This window comes from Diplotaxodon limnothrissa, linkage group LG9 (assembly GCF_057381915.1).
Source record: "Diplotaxodon limnothrissa isolate DT_005_m linkage group LG9, D_limnothrissa_male_GT1.1, whole genome shotgun sequence".
NCBI lineage: Eukaryota > Metazoa > Chordata > Actinopteri > Cichliformes > Cichlidae > Diplotaxodon > Diplotaxodon limnothrissa.
Genome location: NC_140604.1, coordinates 32,955,666 through 32,977,740, shown reverse-complemented (window position 1 = coordinate 32,977,740; position 22,075 = coordinate 32,955,666). Strand labels below are relative to the sequence as shown.

Here is a 22,075-nt window from a genome sequence, read left to right as displayed (position 1 = left end):
GGAGATGAGATGTTGAGGTTGTTTGATCTTTTCAGCAGCAACACTGTTGGATCTTTATCTCAGGGCACCAAAGGCAAAGCTAAATGAAGCAATGAACTTGGACTTACACTCTTCAAAAAACATTAAACATAAACGGTAATAATAATAATAACTTTAACATATATAGAAATTTTAAAATGAATATGTCAACGCTGTGCTTGTAGTTTATCAGTTACTGCAGGGACCAAGGCACCTGATTAATATTTGTCTGTTTGTAAGTGGTGAATGCCTTCCAGCATACGACACCTTCATCCCTGAACACACACACACCACAGTCACACAGTCACACAGTCACACAGCTCCGGTGCCTCTGTCTTTGTTTCTGGGCAGCACACACTGTACCAGAGCTGGCACCGTGGCTGGGATGAGGGGCATGGCGGTGATAAGATTCTGAGTAGCGGGCTAAATGTAGAAGCTAAAAATGATAAGAGGCACTCGATCAACATGAGTCAGAGAAGACATTCAGCCATCGCAGGAGGCTAGACGAGGCAGTGCAGACGCTCACAGGTTTTACTGAATATATAGAGAAACGAGAGGCGAACACGACATTACAGAAACTGAGTGTCGAAGAAGCTCAAAGTTTGACAGCAAAGAAGGTTTAAAGGACCTGGAGTGGAGGAGTGAAGTGCTGGAACAAAGTGACAAAACTGAGTGATCACTACATCGGAGAAGGTTAATAAGAGGCAGTGAGTAAAACCTGAAAGACCGACATACGCAGAGGAAGCCAAGAGCACAGAATGGAAAATCAGCCACAGGTTGAAGGTGAGAGAAAAACGAGCGAGTGAGGTGAAGGTCTGAGGACGTAAAGTTGGAGATCTTTGGTGTCAAAATGAAAGTAACAGCACACAGTAACCTGCAGAATTAGGAGATGACTTATAATGTAATGTGACTGTAATCTTATTCTGAAAAGCCAAAGTTCAACCTGTTGTCCAGTGAGCACAAAAGACGACCTTGATCACAGGGTGAGGATGACTTTGAGGAAGCTGTTAGCACCAGATCAAGGGCGACTGTAACATGGAGGACTGTGACAGGAGGCTCGTCTTTGCTGGCCGCCTGTTATCAGCTGACATGGGAAGACTGACCCAACGCAGCTCGGATGTGTCTTCCTGGCTATAAAAGCAAACCCAGATCAGCTGCTCGTGTTTTTCTTCCACTCCACCTGGAATCAGACCAGTTGTGATGGTTGTATTTTGGCTAGTTTGTGTTTATTAAATTATCTTTTATTTAAATGAACATCTTGTGTGAACTCTCTGCCTGTCATCTACTTTGAGCCAGTTCATGATGAATAAAGTCCAATCAAATACTTTTGCTTTACTTACTTTCTAATCGTGGGGTACAGGCTACATTGACTGCTGAGTTATATCTAGTGTTATTATTTATTTCTGTCCCAGTGGTAACTATTACTGTTATTACAGTTTTATGTTACACAGAAGTTGTCGTGGTTTCAGGCTTTTCTGTTGTGTTTGAGTTTGGTTGTGATCGTCGTCGCAGTGCTTGAAGTTTTTGGATTATTATTAGTTTTGGATTCCTTTTGTTTTGAGGGTGATTTTAGTGATGTCAAGGTTTATTTTTGGACTTATTATTTAAGTCTTGGTTCCTCAGGGAGCAGGTGGATGAGAGAGAAGTGGAGGTATACACTGGAAATAAGGGGAATGAAAGTCAGTAGAAGCAAGACAGAATATGTGTGTGAATGAAAGGGAGGCTGGAGCTGAGGTATTGAAGAACAGAGTGCAGGCAGGGCTGAGTGGGTGGAGATGAGTAAAAGGGAAGGTTTACAAGGTGATGTGTGGTTTGGAGACAGTAGCATTGATAAACAGGCAGGAGGCTGAGCTGAAGATGTTAAGTGACCAGAATGGAAAAGATCAGAGACGAGTAGAAATGTCAGACGGACATCTCGGGTCGAACGGTTTGGAGACAACGTCCAAGGACAAAGCTGAGCTGTTTGGACATGTGTAGAGGAAGGATGTTTGGATGGAGCTTCCAGGCAGGAGTGAAAGAGGAGGAGCTCAGACGGAGGAGACTGATGGATGTACTGTTGGAAGGCGTGCAGGGTGGTGGACAGATCACTGTGGTGGCTCCTAAAGGGAGCAGCCAAAAGAAGAAGACGATGGAGTTGTTGAGATGTTTGACTTACTCTGATGTTTTACACTTTCACTTTCTGAATACTTGGTTTTTATTCAGTGTGAGTTACAAATTGAGTTTATTATTTCTGTCTGCCTTGTGTGTCACTTAGTGTCGTTCCCCACCTTTGGTATCATGTTTGTGTTTCTTTTGTCATTTTTTACCTTTTGTCCCTGTTGTGTGTTTACAAATAAATATAATTTCAAGTTTATTTCTTCTGGAGTTCAACATGAACTCTTTTTTCCCTCAGAGCTGGCCGAGGTGGAGAATGACGAGGCTTCAGCTGCAGAGACAAAAAAGGTGGTGACAGTGGAGGAAAATGAAGAGGAGTCCACGGTAACATCAGCGACCACTGTGGGCACGGTTGCTTATACAACTGCTGAAGGTCTGCATGAAGAGGCTGAAAGTCATAATACAGCAGAGGAAGTGGAGGAGGAAGATGATGATGCAAAGGTGGAGGCAGGTGGAAAGGAAAAGGATGAAGATGAGGATACAAAAGCAAAGAGGTTGCTGGTGTCGTGGGAGTCAGAGGTGAGAACCTCGAAATTTGACTGATTTATAAACTCTATCAGAAACAACAAACTCATCAAACACAAAATGAGGAGATGAAACTTTTACAAACCTGGATTTGTGCTTTAATTATACTCAAAACAGAAGGAAATTCATCACAGCACAGAAACGTTTGGGAGAACACGAAGCCTGCTGCTCACACCAAAGAGGATCTTAAAATAGTTTCAAGGCTTTTCAGGAAAAAGGGCTAAATTCTGCTTCCCTGAGTTACATTTGTGCAGCTCTCATCTCATCAAACATAAAAGAGAGAAAATAAATAAAGTTTCCCACCATTTTCTATTGTTAGAAAGCCTCCATGATAAATCTGATCTCTTTACAAATCTTAATGGTCTTAACATCAGTCTAATTAGAACAAACATAATTGTTCTGCAGAGAGAAACAGCTTCTGGAGGCAGCAGGAGATCTCCATAAAAGTTGTGCTTATTTGGTTATTCTTTGACTGATTTCCCTGTTAACTACAGCAGCATGTTCCCAAACTACCAAACACTTTGAGAATCTTCCCGTTCTTTGATGAAGTCTGTAGAGCAGCAAATTTTGTTAAGAGGAGTCACACCCCCACACCTCTAAGCTCTGAGTGGGAGTCTTTCAGTTGACCTTGGCGCGGGCCTTTGTCTGGCACTGCAGGTTTTTATAAAGGCTTAGAGAGGATTAGTGAAACTACAAATGAAAATGTGCCATTATTAGCCTTGGATAGTGGGATTTTGGGGGGCTGAATACAGCCTGTTAAGAAAGTCAAAGGATTAACAGTGCATGAATTAGGGAAGTTTCCACTGGTTGACTCAAAGCTTTCTGTTGCTCTGGATCGTTAGTGAAGTCAGTCCATCAGTTTCTACTTCAGCCAGGAAGACTTTATTGCTCTTTTCATTGGACTTCCATTGCTGTTTTATACCCATGGAGTGGATGGTGGGGTTGCAAAGAGGCTTGCAGCAAAACATTAGCAATTAGAATTGTAGAGATCAGCTAATTTGGCATGATTGTGGCTGATCTTGACTCTTTGACCTGCATGAATAAACTCTATGCTCAACATGTTGTCTGCAGCCTGGTAACATGCAGAGGTGTCATGAAGGACACTAGACTTCTACCTAATGTTGCTCTCATTTGTGCTGTGAGGTTTTGCATGAGGACAGCTGACCCGTGTGTCTGACTCTGACCATTTTCCGTGCCATGTGACATCATAAAGTCACATCTGAAAAAGTGAAATAAAGCAAAGGCATGACAGCCGAATGTCCTGAAACCACATGTTGTTTATAAGCGTTTCCATGTTATCATGTAGGTGTGTGAGAAGCAAATGAAATGTTGGATACTGTGTTTAATGGTCTTCACTCAGGCTTGTCTGCTTTTAAAATCTTTCCCAAACAATGGATGCAAAACTGATTTCATCTAAAAATAAAATCATCAAACCTGCATTTTTCCTGTTAGTTTTAGCATTAACCCTTTAAAGCCGGGCGGGCACGCTCCGACTATTTTTGAAACCCCTGTAGAACCAGAACCACGTAAACTAGCGCAATAATGTTTTTTTGCATATGAAACCAGAGGAGTTGTACTTACATCTTATGCCTCCAGCTTGTCCTCAGTCACGGTTTCCTTCCACATATAGCTTTGCAAACATTGCATAAAAAGCACTTGCAGGAACAAAAACATAATATTCCAGAAACACGCTTTGCCGATCCGATCAGCTGTTTGTAACACTTCCTACATTGAAATAGACGTCAGTGCGAACTACCGCATGTCCGCCATTACCTGTCCGAAACCGGAAGTGACATCATTTTCGCGGAAAATGACGTTTTTTTTACTTATAGGCCTTAAAAGCCTATACTGGTGTTTTTATAAGTCATGTTTGACTTCATGCTTTTCTGAATAGTTTCTGGGATGCTTAGAACTCAGATTGCACTGCTTTAAATAGTTTATTTTGATGCACCTGCTGGTTTCTTTGCAAATTTGTATTATAGGATTTATTTTCATTTATTCTGCAGTATATAAAAATTGGTGTATGTCAAAAATAAAACTATGAAGACACTCAAAATAAATTTCCTGTTGTTGGAAACTATTTTTTGCAACTTTTTTTGTATTTAAGGTTTTGAGGGATAAGCCTCTTAAATTTCTCTAAGTAGAAATGTATGTAAAAAAAAACCACAAAAACGATTTCCAATTTTTTTTTGTAGTTTGTTGCACTTTTTTGCATTTATGTAGATACTATGGACTTAATGCAGACATATTATTAAAATATGGGCTATAACAGTTGTATTGATGTATAGCAACTTGAAATGCTCCCAAAAATGGCACTACAGCATGTAAAAATATAAAGTAAGCTCTGGCGGACTTCTTTCTATGGTAGGTCTTAAAGGCTTAATGGCCACTCATGTAAATGCTGGAATTTTCCTACATCCAAGGATAATAATGTTTTTTCCTGGTTTCTGTCTATATAATGTCAGAATTATTCTTATATATCATCTCGTGTTTTTCAGGCCTCGTCTGACGGGAAGCCTCCGCTGCCAGACCCGGCGTTTAACAGGAGGTGCAGCCTGCTCGCCAGTGACGTGAGTTCATTCAGTGTCACCTCATTATTTTAATGTCACCGTTCATGCTTATTGTCTACAGTTGTGTCTACAGCTCTGTGATGCTGCACTTAGTGTAAGCACTGTAAGTTAGTTTGAGCAGCATGCACAAACACACGTGTGCGCTAACACGCTAACGGCGTGCAGCAGCTATAATGTCGTCATTTTCTCCTTCTTAGGCAGCTGGAGAGGATTTTATGAACTTATAAACTGCCTGGTGGTTTGATCTGTAATTCATAATTACAATAGTAGATCTATATTTTAAAATGTACAAATCAGAAGTAAGTAAACCTTTCAAACTAATGTTTTGGAATAGAAAGCACAATGTTTGCATTAAAATATAGTTCAAGGGTCAGGTTTTTTTTTCAAGTTTCAAATACTTGCTTTAGAAATAAAATCAGCAGAACATAAAGATGCTCAAATACATTACACGAACAATAAAACTGTACTTGAGTAAATGTACCAGGTGACGTTCCACCGTTGATCCGATCGATGCTCCTGTCCAGTGACATTGAGAAGTGTACGAATCAACAGGATCTTTCCTTGAAATACTTTGTTGCCCACATGAACTCTTTGTATTACCAACAGCACAACTGAGCCTCATCTTTAAAAAAGAAAAACCCTGTTTATTCGTTTTTTTTAAATATCTTCGGGGGAAATGGAGGCCATTGCTATTGCTCTGTTTTTGCTTTTTGCAGAAAGAATCATGCACTAGTTGCCAAAATATTCAAATCTAATTCAACATCATTCTGCTAATTTCAACAGAACTAATGAGGTTCACTGCAGTGAGGGAGCTCCTGAATGTTCCAGTTTTCAGCCCTCTGAAATCATTGATTCAGTTCTGAGAGAGGATCATGTGAATATCTGTGAAATGTTTCATGGCTGTCAATGTGACAGTTGGGAACATAATGACACAAAGTGTTGTCATCATGTTCCCATCTCTCTAAGCAGACTGCTTAGAAATGCAGACAATGATTATCATGTGATTTAAGATTAAATGCCTCTGCAATTGTAAATGTTCCCGTCACAGAAAAGCAAAAGTGGAAACTTCGGCTCGTATATGCACCACCCACAGCAGAGGCCTGACAGGCTACACCAGCAGAATAGCCGTTGGGGTCCCAGTTGGCTCTGCTGATGTCATGCTGCTAGCTCGGCTAAATTCTCGGGCTGAAATGTCATCACGGTGAAGTCCGACGTGGTGCGTAACACCTGCTGCTGTTTGCGTCGCCTGATTTGTAACTCATGAATAAAATGTGAACTTCTCGAGGCGTAAGACAGAAATGTGTCATCCTCTCTTCCAGCACGAAGAGCGTTGCCATTGGTAACCAAAGTGCAGCGCTGCCCTTTATTCAACACGCAGAGAAAATATACTCAAAGGAGAAAAAATGCTTTCTGACTTCTAAAACAGCCTTTTGGAGTAAAACGCTGAATGAGGCTGAATGTTGCTGTTGGATGTGGGAGGGCGAGATATTGATTCCCTGGTGTGAGACAAACTTGGCAGCTTGACTGTTAGCAACAGCAGAATGAGTCATCAGCTACAGTGGAAGCAACTCAACCCACCTGATGAAATCATTTTCACTTTTATTCCTCCAGCCGCTCTCTACATGGGAGAAAACCTGCCCTCAAACATCCTTTTAAGAGGTGTAACACACACTAATGACTTTGCCATCCTTCGGCAGAATCTTAATGAATTTGCACAACAGATGGTGGAAAAAATCCGATTTTTTTTCTTTGGTTGATTCTATAACTTGAAGGAAGACAGCTACATTTATCAGACCATATCTAAAATATAGATGTAGCTACCGCTGCTAGGTCCAACCACTCGCACTGAGCCCTAAGAATAGAAGAAGTTTCTCTGCAGATGTTATGAAAGGTTAAATGTGCCCAAGAAAGCACAAAATGTTCTGCTTTACAGTTTAATACTGACGTTTATGGCTAATGGACTAGAACTAATAATGCTTTTCTACTCTTCAACTTCTACATCTAAACACTTTTAAACTAACAATCACACTTTTGTACTTCAGTGAACACATCAGGGGCAAAACTAGAGGAGGCGGGGCTCAAACCATTAACCTTCCAGTTGGTAGATAGCCTGCTGTACCCCCTGAGCCACAGCCATCCCATATGGAGACTGGCTCACTTTTATAGCAAGCCTCAGGTAGCCAATGGGGCTTTGGTTAACCTCGGTAACCAAGGACGTGTCTGAGAAGCTTAACATGGTGTAGGAGTGTATTGTAACCCCAACTCTAACTAAGTAATGGCTAAACCTGATCGAACAACAGCAAAAGGACGAGTTTTAAAAACCATAAAATGAGGTGTAAATAAACTGAAACAGGATTAATGGTCCCCCTTCCCTCGGGACAGTGGCTGTGGGAGTTTTGTAAGAACAGTGTACAAACAGGAGTCTGCTGACTGCACTGTGCTCACCTTTATTTCCTTTAAACTCAACTTTCATCCTTTTCTATTTTTAATAATAAATAATGAAGAAAATTGTTGGAGGCTGAACTATGTTTGTCTTGTTTGAGAGCCGCTTTATTAAAAATATGGTGAGAATAGGTGTCTGACCAAGCGTTGGTTTGTGTCGAGGTGTTGAGAACGTGTTGTTCTGCTTATTTGTGTTGAGTCTGAAGTCGGCCTCGCGTGTTCCTGGTTAAAAGCCATCGAAGCTGTATTTAGTACTTTAAGCACCTGTCGCTTTTTGCCCACACTGACTTCCTGTCACAGATTGGCTGTGACAGATTGTCGTCTGTGGATTAATTCCATTTTTCTCCAGAGTCTCTACAGAAAATCTGCCAGGCTGTTATTGGACCGAACATCCAATCAGATTCAGACAAACACCAAACTGCACATTGTGAAAATATATGGTGAACTATTTGCAGGTCACTTCATTAGCAAAGCACCAGAATACAGAGAGTTTGCAGTTTTAATCAGTCTGGGATCATGAAGTTAATAAAAGCAGCTTGTTTTGTTGAACAGAGAATAAAACTGAGAATAATCCAGAAATTAAGAGACATCCAGAGTAACTGTAGATATAAGTTTCATTGTTTAACCATTAAATAATGAAACTTATACGTATATGTATACAACAATGGTGAAAGCCCACAAAATTCCCCAAACGTACAACCAATTAATCAGCTTTCTGGAGAGCCCACGCAGCTCTGGAGACACACAAGCCCCGCCCACCCGATAAAACCTAATACCAAACAGAAGAGAGGAGAGCTCAGTCAGGCAGGAGCCAATCAGGAGAAGGTGTAGCAGTGATACTTCACCTGGAGTTCATGTAACGGGGTCGGCTTGTGCTGTCAGTGATCCCCAGTGTAAGTTACATAATGCAGTTAATGTATTTCAATCCTCTGATGCTAATTAAAAGGTAGGCAGCAGAGAGAGATTCTGAAACTCACAACCTGAAGGGATGAAACGTCTGCACGGCTGAAAAACACATCACACGGTCCTCGTGGGGACGCAGCTCAAGTTCACGAGAAGTTCGGCTCAGAAACACGTTAACACTCGTGTCTCATCCTCCAGGTCAGATATAAAGAAGACTTCGAGAAGATGAAGGGACAGAGTCTGTTTGTTCCCGGAGCCGAACTCATCCACGCCAAGAACATCAGCGCTGTGATCTCTGAGGTCTGACACACATCGTACTTGTGCTTCAATGTTAAGTGAGGACCAGGCCAGATCTGCTGTCTTTGTCTAACATTTCCTCATCTTTACGGTCTAAAATTGGCCCTACGATGACTCGTTCTCTCTCTTTTAAACATTGATCGAGTTGTCTGCTCATTGTGCTGAAATGTGACTGTTTCAGTCTAAGTATAAGGAGGAGGGGAAGAAGGAGGCGGCTGTTTCGCTGTACTCCATCCTGCCGGAGACTCCCGAGACGCAACACGCCAGAGAGGCTTCAGAGCTGCAGAGCGAGGTAGTTCAACTTCAGCACAGCCAGATTTTAGTCAGTTTCTCCACACGAGCCACGTTTACAGCGTTCTCATAGAAAGTATGACTGAAACTCTGAAGACAAGACCGATGTCTTAAAAAGAGGATTTTTTAAATTTCCCATTAAAAATGTTTCATTGGCTTTAGCACTGACAGTCGCGTGTGTTTGTTTTTCAGATTAAATACAAAGGAAACGTGAAGACAAAGATTTCCTCGTCCCTTTATTCTCTGCTGCCAGAAACCACAGAGACCCAGTTTGTCAAAGAGCTGTCTGAGATACTGAGCGAGGTCAGACCCGACGGATGGATTGTTGAGACTAAATGTTAAAATGGAAAATAAATGAAGATGAGTGAATGAAGTGTTATGTCAGCACCACTCGTCCCTCTGAAACTCTCTCTGCTCCTCAGAACAAGTACAAGGAGGAGGGAAAGAAGGAGATGAGCAGCAGTTTGTACTCTCAGCTTCCCGAAACCACCGAGATGCAGCTCGCCAAGACCGTCCACGAGTTCCAGAGCGAGGTACTCGGCTGTTGTACAGCAGCTCTGTGTCAACATGTTTCAGCTGAGCCCGTATCACAGCTGCTCACGCTGACTGTGGCAGATTCATGCAGCTGTAGAGCTCGGAAGACGTCCGCCACACTGACTTTAAAGTTAATCTGTAAAGAGCTACTAGTTTGTGTCTTGTTACTTCCTGGTCTATTCTGATTGGTTCTGATGTCGTTCTGTTTCAGAAAAAGTACAAAGAAGACGGGAAGAGGAAGGCCTCCATCTCCATCTACTCCCAGCTCGCTGATACTCCAGAAATACAGCACGCTCTGGAGGTGTCACAGCTGCAGAGTGAGGTACACACACACACACACACACACACACACACACACACACAAACACACACACACACACACACACACACACACACACACACACACACACACACACACACACACAAACTGTATCCATGATCCTCTTTTACAAATATCTGTCAGTGCAAGATTAAATGCGCCTGCTCGAGACTCATTTCTACCTTCGGTCTTTCAGATTTGAGTGAATGCAAATGTAACAAAATATGTAACATACATTTTTAGAAACAGCAAAGAAAAAGCAAAATTACACCAAAGTTGACAGTGAGACATGAAGGAAAGATAGAGGGAAGGAAAGAAGGAAGAATGGAAAGGACAAGAGAGAGAAAAAAAGAGAAAGGTGAGAGAAGAAGAAAGGAAGTGGAAGAAAATAATAAAGACAGGACTGAAACTAAAGAGGAAGAAAGAGATAGAAGGAAGGAAGGATGAAAGAGGAAGGGTGAGATGAAGAAAGGAAAAAAGAGAGAGAAAAGGAAAAGAAATAAAGACAGGAAGGAAACAGGTGAGAGGAAAGAAGAAAGAAAGGAAGAGAAGAAGAAAGAAAGTGAGAAAGTAAAATAAAGAGAACTAAATTAAGAGAGGAAGAAAAAGATAGATGAGGAAGGAAGGATGAACGAGAAAGAAAGAAGGAAGGAAGGGCATAAGAAAGGAAACGGCGAGGAGAAGATGGAAAGGAAAGGAGAATGGGAAAGACGAGGAAAGAAAGCAGAGCAACAAAAGAAGGAACAGTAAGGAAAGGGGAGAGGAAGGAAGGAAGGATGGAAAGAAGGAAGGCCTCGCAGCCATCCCGGGCGTTACTGAACGAGCAGCAGAGGCTCAGAGTTTGAACCGATGGCTCTTTTTCTGAAATCGTTCTGTTTTTTGCTGTTGTCGTCTTCTCTGTTTTATCCCTGAGCTCAGCCTCTCATCACTCGCTCTCTGTCCCAGGTGAATTATCGCCCTAAGACAATGGTTAGAGGAGCTCCCGCCTCTCTCTACTCGCAGCTGCCCGACACCACAGAGATCCAGTTTGCCAGAGAGATGACTGAGATGCACAGCGAGGTACGACACAGGCGCACCTTTACAACATACTGTGTGCAAACAGGCTGAAACTCTCCACAAGCTCTCGTGCTGTCGGACTCGGCAGCAAAATGTCAGAAATATTCTCGAGACCTAAAAGTTCCCATTTGTTTTCACAGCGTTGAATGAGGAGCAGAAGAAGAAGTTTCCTTTGATAGATTCATATAAGACATTAAAAACAACAAGACTCTGTTCTGTGTTTTTACATTAGTGACTCACAGGATCCCCACAGGTCCACCATGAACATCTGATGCATTATTTTGTGTTGTCTCCCCTCAGAGTAAGTACAAAGAGGGCGGCAGGAGGAGCCTCTCCCAGAGTTTCTACTCTCAGCTCCCAGAAACCGCCGAGACCCAGTTTGCTAAAACAGTTGCTGAGCTGCAGAGCGAGGTGAGCCAGCCTCACAGCTACGTGTGCAGATATAATCACAACTCGTGCGTGATTAGTTATAAAAAGGGAAAATTAGTTGTTTCACGTGCACACTGTGGGAAAATAAAGTGCCTCATTGTATGTTTATGAGTGCAGTTTGTCCCCTGAGGTGGTGCCGCTGTGGTTTTACAGAAACCAGCATTAAAGCTGTGGGCAAAGTTTTATTCCTGTAACGCTGCTCAATGCACCCTTTAAATTAAGCAGAAGGCATTTACTGAAATATGAAAAGTCTCATTCTGTGTCTATATGGGTGGAATAAACACCAGTGGGAAGGTCCACACTGTCGCACACTTTCCTCTTTCAGTTTTCCTGTTTTTTTCATGGTGCAGATTATTTGAACATTTCACATAAATCAGTTGGTGCAGAGATAACAATTTATTAGCCCACCTGTCATTAAAATGAGGAAACACAAATATTTTAGGAATCAGTCACAAAGTTGTTTAAAACTGAAAATGATATTGTTATTTATGAGACATGTAATAAACTGAATTCTCAATTTTGGACCCAGATCTGAGTCTTCACACTGGACCTCTGTGTGTCAGACACATGAATCAAGCATAACAATCAACCACTGAAACAAACTGTTCAGTAAATACAGAGTTACTGTCACTTCATCTTAAGACCTGAACTCTTCCACGGCAGCATTTTTAATTTCTCTTTGATATTTGGGCTGATTGGGGCCCGATGAATGTAAAAACAAAGAATTTACCTTATTTTTGTTTTTATGAAAATCAGAGCCACATATGATGATATTCGTTTAAAACTTTGATAGAACAGTAGCAGTATAATGTTCTCGTAAGTGGATATCAGGCCCTTGTAGAGCAAAATTGAGTATTTTGGTCTAAATAACCCAAAATGTGATGTGGACGCCAGGTCCTAGGAGGTTAAACTAACTTGCTTTACTTCCTGGATAACAACAATAATTCTATTTTGACATAAAAAATATGATTTTAATTAAATTGTTTGTGAATGCTGATGGATTAACAATTACAGAAACATTAAAAATTACCAACAGTGTTAATTCAGGTCAGCTGTGAGGAGGGGGGATCATTTATTTGTTAAGCGCTGGACCTCTGCACCTGATTTTGCACCTTTCTAAAAAATAAACAGTCCTGTGTTGCTCTTGGATTTCTCTTTTTAATTACTCAGAAACACGTATTTGTCTTTTTTGACCTCTGAAAGTTGCACATAGATACCTGGAGTTAGCTTCCCGACAGTTTTGTAGGTTGTACCTGTGAGCACAGACGTGGACTTTTACTGCACATTTATATTTCATGTTTGTTCGTGTTTGAAGGCTTTTATGAGCTGACGCTGGATTAACATTTGTCTTTGTTTTCAGAGGCGCTACAAGGAGTCGGGGAAGAAGGGCGTGAACTCGTCTCTGTACGCTCTGCTCCCGGAAACGCTGGAGACGGCTCGCGCCAGGGAGGTGTCGGAGCTGTGCAGTGAGGTACAGGAACTGTACAAAGCCAGAGAAATGTTGGAATAAATTACATCTGTAGGTGGAGATTTTTTGGACTTATTTAATTAAATGATATTTTGTAGTTCGAGTTATTTCAGTAACATTTGGGATCATTTCAGGAGAAACGTGCAGATTTTTGTAGAAGTATTTTCTGTGTGGATGAACTTTGCTGTGATCACAGGTGAAGTATAAAGAAGACGGTAAAAAGGAGATGAACATCAGCCTGTACTCTCTGCTGCCCGAGACCATCGACACCCAGCACGCCAAGCAGGTGTCAGACCTGCAGAGTGAGGTACCCAACAACCAGGTTTTTTAAAAAAAACTTTAAACCTGAGTAAGACTATTAGTAAAAAAGACATTTATATGATCATCATACGATTTTCAAGGATCATTGTGTTGTTCTTCAGCCATCTTTAAACTGTGTTAGCTTTAATGTTGAACTCAGCCTCGTCTTGTCTCCTGCAGGTGAAATATAAAGAAGGTCTGAAGCAGAAGATTCAGAGCAGTTTGTACCATCGGCTCCCAGAGACCACAGAGACACAGCTGGCCAAACAGCTGTCTGAGCTGCAGAGTGAGGTACACGGCACACGATGACATGTTTACTGTTGTTAAAGTATGACTAAGAAAGATGTTTGAGGTAAGAAAGAAGATTTGAAGCAAAAATAAGGGCGAGGAGTGTTTCAAAGTGAAAGAAAAATAATAAAAACGGAGCCTTTAATCAGTGAGGCTGTCAGCTATTTGAGCTTGACTTCCAAATGAGCGTCCACGTCCACCAGAACATGACACGGCTGCTGCACTTTCGGTGACACGCTCCTCTGTGTTCGGTTCTGGCTCCTTACATTCGGACGACTCTGGTTTTCCTGCTACTTCAGTGCAGCACTTCCTGTTTTCTTGATATGAAAACCATCCTTTCATCTTGTGCTCTCAGTCTTTGGGTCTTTCCTTGAACTGTGGCAGGAAAAAACCTTTTCACATCCCTGACAGACTGAATAAATCATTTCAAATCTCATTTCTCAGTTAAATCAATATTTACTCAGTGACAGAGAATCAAAGCTGAAAAATGGAAAAGCAACTTAGACGTGATACTGATGTGTAAAAATGTGAATTAGAGCTGAAAAGAATCTGTTTTCCACTCGTTTTTTAGATGTCGCAGTAACAGCGAGTGAGCATCAGCCGCACAGCAGCGTGAAGTCGAATTTTCATTAAAAAATGAAGAGGCTTGTGCTAAATATACCGCTGCATTGTGAGAGTGAGCTGCTTCACTCCTCAATCGTTTGAAGCTTGCGCTCCAACAGCAGAGTGCGAACTGTAGTTTCTATTAACATGATCACTGACGGCCTGATGATTCAAGTCATAGTTCATGTCATCTCTTGTTTGTTGAAGTCATTCAGAGGACGCTCAGTATCAGCTCCTGTCCCAGACTGAGGACACGTCTGGGTTTAGTCTGAGTGACGTGTCGGCTCAAAGTCTCCGACTTGGCTGGACTTTGTGGGCCACGTGTGAGGCAGATGCTGGATCAAATGTGTTGGTCAAAGCCCAAAGGAGACTGTAAATACGGGACATCTGGACCAGACAGTTATTGCTTTCTGTGTTTAGTGCTGCTCAAGCAGCTCTGACCCACCGGAGCGTGATGACGGGATCTCTGGGGTGTCGTGTGGTGTCTGGCACAGGACACTGGCACTGGATCCTTTGGGTCCCGTGCTTTCTGATGCATCCAGCAGAGGCACCAGAGGCGAGGCCAGCGCCGTGGACTCGTTTATATCTTTGGAGCTTTTCCCGCAAGTTTTGTGGTACGGCAGGACGCACGGTGCTGACGGGATCAGCTGCAGTTATCCATCAGTGCTGTCGGAGGTGCAAAGAAGAGAGGCATTGTCTAATAATATGATGCATATGGGTTTGGTTATGTGACTATGTGACTGTCTCATTCTCGTTTCATTAAAAAAGCTACATCTAATTTGATCCCACTTTTTCTTCTCCGTCGCCTTTTTCACAGAGACACTTTGATTGATTCGCATCGATCCTGAGCAGTGTCACAGTGATGGCCGTCGTTTACTGAGAAGTGATATTTGTTCGTTTTTGTTGACGTCTGCAGGTGAAATATAAAGAAGATGGAAGGAAGAAGGCGAGCGAATGCCTGTATTCTCTGCTGCCTGAAACTCTGGAGACACAACACGCTAAAGAGGCCGCAGAGCTGCTCAGTGAGGTGAGAGCGGCCTTTCAGTTTGTGTTGCTCTGACATGAGAAAATAGATCCAACGAGTGAAGATTATTCGTGTTTCCTGTTGTGGATTTAACCAGATTAAATATAAGGAGGGTGGAAAGAAGGAGATGTCCAGCTCGCTGTACTCCACTCTGCCCGCCACTTCAGAAACCAGCTTCGCCAGAGAGATGAGCGACATGCTGAGCGAGGTAAATGTGATGTCATGACCTCTGCTCCAGTCTCCCATCAGTTATGATAAAGCATGTCGTTTTTGGGAGGTTGAGCTTTTCTTCTTCTTCTTTTCTTTTTTAACAAACTCTGATTATGAACCTGAGTCTCATCACACTGAAAAATAACCTAAAAACAAAAACAGTGATGTGACAGTTCTTCTCTCTGAATAAAAACCTCAGTGTGAATGTGCCACACGGACAAATGGAGGCTGTCTGCACATCTCTGCTCTGTGGCAAAACAAACAGTTTGTCTGCAGAATCTCAGAAACTGCTTGATTTGTTCACGTGGACTTTTCATGCTTTCATGTGAATTTCTGTCACATGCACAGTGGTGGATGTTCATGCTTAGCCTGCTCACAGGTTCAAGTTAGGTGAGAGAGGTCAGTGTGTCAAAGGTCAACGTTCAGAAAGCTCTAAACACCCAGTTTCAGGCTGTTTTTTTCTTTTTTTAATCTTTTGGCCCATGTGTCGTCAGCTGTGAGCACAGAAGCCCCACCCACCTGCTGTGCAAACCCTCTGTTTACAAAGGGCAGCCAATCAGAGGGAGGTTTGCTCCGGAGGGCCTCCCACAAAAAGCCCAGTATCAGAGAAAAAAGTATTATTTTGAACTGTGAATCATAGAAATATGAAGCATTCAGTTAATTGCAGTTCAATACAGATTTATTTATAAAAGTGCACATGTCAGCATAATTTAAATAATAAGGCCACACCTTTAAAGCATTTAGTGTAGACGCCCATCACTCTATGCACTAGAGTGAGAGTGATGGAGGGAAAACTCTGCAGCTGAGGCTGCTGAGAAAACAGCAGAGAGAGGAAAGCCGATCGTTTAGAAACACAGAAAATGAAGACGTCACAGGAAGCTCGCCGGAGGTACCTGCAGAAAACACCCGACAATGAGAACAAAAGTGAAGAACACAACGAGATTTCACAGAAATAAAACTGAAGGAAATAAAGTCTGAGTAATAATTAAGAAGCTAAAACTCGTGTTTTTACCAAATCAGGGGCTCAGACTAGAAGTTTAATTGGTTTTTAATCAAACATGGTGTGTTTTTAACTTCAGTAATCACAGCTATTATCATCTGTAATTAATGACAATGAGCCTGACTGGGCAGGAAATTAAAGCAAATCTTATAAAAACCATCAGGTTGAAAAACGACTGAGAAAAACTGACTTATAGGATTTAATGCAGGAAAAGTTAAAGAAGCATCTAAAAAGGCATACTCACAGTAACATCAGCTCTGATCAAAGCACAGGGGCCGACGTAGCTGATCACGTTACGGCGGGCACAGGTCAAAGGTTTATCAAAGACTTATCTCAGCAGCAGTCAGTGAATCGTAAAATAAACAGGACGGCATGTAAAGAGGCTGAAACAGGAGCAGCATCAGGTCTCCAGTTCCTGCACAGAAACTCGTGTCAGCTCATCGTTAGTTGGTTTATCTGCACTGCTGCATTTAATTAGCATTACAGATACAGTCTGCACTGCCGAGGCTCGGCTCGCTGTCACTATTGATCTGTGAAAGCACAAATATGCGTTCATTTAACACAAGTGATGAAAAAGCAAACGACAACAAAGAGAAATAAATACAGAGAGAAGTGTGGCTAATCCGTATGCCTTACAGATGCTCGAGTCCTTTATATCTAATAGATCTGAAGAGTTCATCACTGAATAGAAGGAAGTAACTCTTCCTGTTTTTGATGTGCTGTCTTTTAACAGATTAAATACAAAGAGAGCGGGATGAAGAGCCTGTCTAAGAGTGCCTACAGTCAGCTACCAGAGACCGCCGAGATGCAGTTTGCCAAAAATGTTGCTGCGCTGCAGAGAGAGGTGAGGAGCAGGTGTCTTTATGGGAAATGTTTTCAGCTGATTCACGGCAGAAAACAACTTCTTCCTCTTGAAGTAGCAGAAATGAAACATTTACGACAGATTCTAAAGCAGCAAAATGAACATTTTTAACATTTCAGTTTTGTCACAGTTAAAAATACAATTATTCTTCCTCCCAAAGCAGCGTCACAAACACAGAAGAAGAGAAAACAATGTTTGTGTTTATAGTAATTCCTCATCAGTCTGTGTTAATCACACTAACAGACAACACAGTAAAGAAAAGTTCAACTCTCAATAACAATATTATTTTTGTCTGTCCACCTCATGAATCTTTCAAAATAAAAGCCATCTTATATTTTTCCATTTGAAGTCTTTTAATGTGAAACAACAGCAGGAAGAACTGTTGCATTAGAAGTGACTTTAAACAGCATGAGCCTAGAAACCACTATAGGAAATATACAGAGTGTTTATTTGATATTGTGGATGTTGAAATTTTAATATTTTTGTGAATTTAACATTAAACTGAACTTAACCCACTGATGCAGATCACAGAGATTCAAAAAGTCAGTTTAACTATAGAAGAAACTGAAAGGCCACTGAGGTCGTGTTTAATGAATTACTGTCAAAGTCTGTTCCTTGAACTGTTAGAAAATCAAAAGTGTAATTTCGTCAAATTATTTTCAGATGAAGTACAAAAAGGGGAAGAAAGACGTGTCGAGCTCTCTGTACTCCACCCTGCCGCAGACTCTGGAGACGCTGCACGCCAAAGAAGCCTCTGAAGTGCGGAGCGAGGTAAAACCCTTCACTGCTGTGATTGTAGACTAAACATACACATCTATCAGTACATACAGATATTTGGATTTACAGTAAATAGCACTGAGGCAGAGCAGGCGTACACAATACATAAAACAGCTGATTAATTCAAATACAGTTATGAGTTCAAATGAAATAAAAATGAATAAAATAGTCGTTCAATTTTGTGTTTGTTGGATCCTAAAGGTTGCAGGAGTTCAGTTAGCTGGTTTGAATAGTTCACATCATTGGGCAGACAGATGTGGAACCCTGAGGAACAATGTTCAATGTTAGAAGTTTGCTCACCATCACTGACAGTTTGATACTCTGCATCTGATCCTGTTTGTGCTCAGCTGAACTACAAGGCCGACCAGAAGAAAACTCTTTCCTGCAGCCTCTTCCACCTCCTGCCAGAGACGTTAGAGACGGCTCACGCTAAAGAAGTCTCCGAGCTGCTCAGTGAGGTAAATAGAAGAGAAAAAAAACCAAGAATTACTTTAAAGGGCAGAAGCTGCCGATTAAATCAAATGTTTTTTCTAGGTGAAATATAAAGAAGACGGTAAGAAGGAGATGAACATCAACCTGTACTCTCTGCTGCCCGAGACCATCGACACACAGCACGCCAAAGAGGTGTCGAACCTGCAGAGTGAGGTACTTTAATCCCATTTTAATGGCTTTTTCTTTCCATCGTCAGTCAAGATAAACAACCTGTGTATGCAGTACTCCGAATTAAAAAAAGAGTACACATAATAATTTATGAGAAACAGAAAAGTAGGAATAAGAAAGTAAAGGTGCGATTTTATTTATCAGGATAAATATTACAAAGTGTTTCACACCAAATAAAAAAATGAGTAAAATGAATTTTTGAACATAGAAGACTGCAGATCTTTGTGTGATCTGAAGTCCAGTGAGTTGAAGTGTGGAGTAAACCACGAAACAGACGTCTGGCCTCAGTTTGTTAAATAATACAAAAAAATCTAATCCATTGAAATCTGGACAAAAAATGAAAACATGTGTTTCTTCTTCATCTCCTGCAGGTGAAATATAAAGAAGGTCTGAAGCAGAAGATTCAGAGCAGTTTGTACCATCGGCTCCCAGAGACCACAGAGACACAGCTGGCCAAACAGCTGTCTGAGCTGCAGAGTGAGGTCGGCACTCAAACAGGAAAGGCTTGAAATTTGTGCCTGCTTGTTATCAAGAATAAGTTGTTATTTTATTATTCAGTGTAGCTTTAAACCCCCCTCCCTCAGGCCAGTGTTGACTCTTTTGCAACCTGCAGTCAGCTGAGACAGAAGAAGTCACTTAGATGAGTGAAACGTTTCTCCCACTGAAAACGTCCAGATGAACAGAATCAAACTTTGGGGAAACCCAACAAAATCCATAAATAACAATCTGTTCAGAATCTACTCCTAATGTGCAAATGTCTTAAAACACCGGTAAACAGCAGGCAGCATTAAAACTAATTCTGTTGTTTCCATGTTCAACTGTTGTGCTTTGTGTGTGACGTGCACCAAGATAACTACTCAACCTGTCCGGGCAGCAGCGTAGCATATGCATGGCAAAGATTAGCTCCATGTGGGGTAAAGCAGTAACTACAGGCTACAGAGAGTGATGCACAAGCCACCACTGATGCTAACGGTTCATTTGAAATTGCAGACCAAGTACAAGGAGGCTGGTAAAAAGGAGGCGAACGCCTGCCTGTACTCCCTCCTGCCTCACACCATGGACACGCAGCACGCGAAAGAAGCTGCAGAGCTGCTGAGTGAGGTAATGTGTTGTTTTCTTGTAGTATTACCTGACGACTAGTCATCCACAGAGGGATGATTAGGAGCAAATAAAAGATTCATATGTGACAATGAGCAAACATGAAGACAGGGAAGAGAACAGTTGGCAGGAAGGAATGAGCGTGACAGAAACAAAGAAGTACAAAGAAGTACAAAGAAGTGCGACCAGCACACGGCAATTCAAGCTAAACTGTCAGAGAGTAAAAGTATGTAGCATGATAAACATTTTTGGCTCCACAGGTAAAATACAAAGAGAGCGGGAAGAAGGAGATGTCCAGCTCGCTGTACGCCACTCTACCCGACACTTCAGAAACCAGCTTTGCCAGAGAGATGAGCGACGTGCTGAGCGAGGTAAATAAACCATCAAAGTATCCCACAGTCACCTGTTGATGACCAGAGCAGAATCTAAAACCACTTCAGAAGAGAAATATGACGGAAAGTCATCAAAACAGGAAACAAGATAAAAACGTTTGTGTTGCAGCAATAGAGCAAACATTTTACTGCCCAGAGCTGACGACAACAGAGTTCGGCTGCACATTTTGGCTAAAAAGAAGCTGTGAGACTTCAAAACTGCTCAGTTAGTTTGTATAAAAAGGATTTCTCTGTTTTCCTGAAAATAAGAGAACAAACTAAATTAGAGTAGAAGATGTTCTTTGTGCTTCCCCACCAAACGCTTTTAAAAACATGAGAGTGACGCGTGCTGCTGCACAGGCTGACGTGTTTCCTGTTACATGTCAAACGTTTAGTGTGACTCAGTCCAACATGCCACAAATACTCACTGTAGAGCACAAGATGTTGATTTCTCCACACTTGAAAATGCACTTTTTACTAAAAAATCAATGATGGGTTTGGATAATGGATGGAAACGTGACACATCAGTACTGTTGCTATAGTTACCTGGTTTTAATATACTTGATGCGCAGATTTAAACGTCATGGTTAGCCCGTTCGCTGGTTTCCAGGTTATCATTACATGAAAGTCATCGTCCGAAACAACGTCCCGATCTTAAAGTCTTGTGTGAGATTAGGTCAAATATGCTGTCTCGTCATTTGTTTGCCTGACATTTTGGAGAGAGATCGAATAAACAGCAGCGCTTCGACATGCAGGAGGGATCCAGGCTGTGCTTCAACTGAGAACTGAGAGCAAAAATAGGGAAATGCAGAGAGAGCTGCAGTAAGAATGCCCTTTGATTAGTTATAAATAATCACTACCCAGATTATTCACCGCTCTCTGATGCTTCTACCTTAGACGCTCATCAGAGGGCAGATTAGCATCAGAAACAGGATCAAAGCATCGCAGGCTGTTCGCAGCACGTACTGGAGAGGAGTTAATAACAATATCTGATCTGTAAGCAACGGAAGATGGGAAACATTTGTTTTTAAGGATTCAGATAAAAGTGACATTTTTGCCTCTCACTTATTACAGTTTCAAAAAAGTCAATATTTCCACTAAGTTAGTTACACAGCTAATAAAACTGAGTTTTTCACCATTAACGATCCTCTAACATGTACATGATCGCATTTAAATGTGAAAAAGTGTTGGTGTTGGGGCCATTTTCTCTGCTTTTTACTGTTGGCAGACTTGTTCGACTGTGCAAAAACAGCCTGTTTATTATTCCTTCAACCACCTTCTGAAAAATCTTGACTGTATATGTGGGTGTCAAAGGACTGTGGGACGTGTTTTTAATACCTTTTCTTGCAAACAACAGACTGGTTGGTTTGTGAGCAGCTGTAGGCTGTATACAGTATGTGGATTTTCACGTATGTGTTGCAAATCCATGTAAAACACATATTCTAAATGTGCTGCATACGTGCTCACAAAACTTTATCAGTGTCAGAATATTCTACATGTCTTAGATTTATGACAGAATATCACAGTAGTGTTTACATGACTATGACCTGGAAGCGGAATATTTCTCCAACATAGCTCAAGGCTGGTTGTGCAGCATTCAGTCCTTTTAAAACCCTTCAGGATATTTTACATTACTTGTCCATCTTTTCCAGAACAAGTACAAGGAGGCTATGAAGAGAAACCTCTCTCAAAGTTTTTACTCACAGCTCCCAGAAACCATTGAGACTCAGTTTGCAAAAACAGTTTCTGGGCTGCAGAGCGAGGTAAATGTCTCTACAAACGTTATCTGCATTATCTTCCCAGGGGTCCTTGCAAATTATGTCCAAATGTTTAAATGTGTGGTTTACAAGATAATAACGTATTACATCTATGCAGA

The 22,075-nt window shown here is 41.6% G+C and overlaps 2 protein-coding genes across 5 annotated transcripts in view; both read left to right on the top strand.

The window, feature by feature from the left end:
• LOC146625925 (LIM zinc-binding domain-containing Nebulette-like) overlaps positions 1 to 2,473 on the top strand; it is an 80,645-nt gene extending 78,172 nt beyond the window's left edge. The window contains exon 5 of the transcript XR_014906514.1: positions 2,411 to 2,473. The gene's annotated coding sequence lies outside the window, so the exon portion shown is untranslated. The remainder of the gene's footprint in view (positions 1 to 2,410) is intronic.
• The window catches only part of LOC146625924 (uncharacterized), a 73,695-nt gene continuing 54,031 nt past the window's right edge, over positions 2,412 to 22,075 (top strand). For 2 of the 4 annotated variants that reach the window (XM_085363070.1, XM_085363068.1), the window contains exons 1-22: positions 2,412 to 2,691; positions 5,196 to 5,267; positions 8,811 to 8,912; positions 9,091 to 9,201; positions 9,393 to 9,503; positions 9,623 to 9,733; positions 9,946 to 10,056; positions 10,999 to 11,112; positions 11,410 to 11,520; positions 12,899 to 13,009; positions 13,203 to 13,313; positions 13,487 to 13,597; positions 15,114 to 15,224; positions 15,319 to 15,429; positions 17,165 to 17,275; positions 17,957 to 18,064; positions 18,418 to 18,528; positions 18,605 to 18,715; positions 19,102 to 19,212; positions 19,721 to 19,831; positions 20,089 to 20,199; positions 21,852 to 21,962. In XM_085363070.1, the coding sequence (XP_085219196.1) occupies positions 8,838 to 8,912; positions 9,091 to 9,201; positions 9,393 to 9,503; positions 9,623 to 9,733; positions 9,946 to 10,056; positions 10,999 to 11,112; positions 11,410 to 11,520; positions 12,899 to 13,009; positions 13,203 to 13,313; positions 13,487 to 13,597; positions 15,114 to 15,224; positions 15,319 to 15,429; positions 17,165 to 17,275; positions 17,957 to 18,064; positions 18,418 to 18,528; positions 18,605 to 18,715; positions 19,102 to 19,212; positions 19,721 to 19,831; positions 20,089 to 20,199; positions 21,852 to 21,962 (2,184 nt within the window). In that variant the 5' untranslated portion in view covers positions 2,412 to 2,691; positions 5,196 to 5,267; positions 8,811 to 8,837. Of the gene's footprint in view, positions 2,692 to 5,195; positions 5,268 to 8,810; positions 8,913 to 9,090; positions 9,202 to 9,392; positions 9,504 to 9,622; positions 9,734 to 9,945; positions 10,057 to 10,998; positions 11,113 to 11,409; positions 11,521 to 12,898; positions 13,058 to 13,202; positions 13,314 to 13,486; positions 13,598 to 15,113; positions 15,225 to 15,318; positions 15,430 to 17,164; positions 17,276 to 17,956; positions 18,065 to 18,417; positions 18,529 to 18,604; positions 18,716 to 19,101; positions 19,213 to 19,720; positions 19,832 to 20,088; positions 20,200 to 21,851; positions 21,963 to 22,075 lie in introns of those variants that run through there. The other 2 variants (XM_085363067.1, XM_085363069.1) reach the window with 2 other exon arrangements.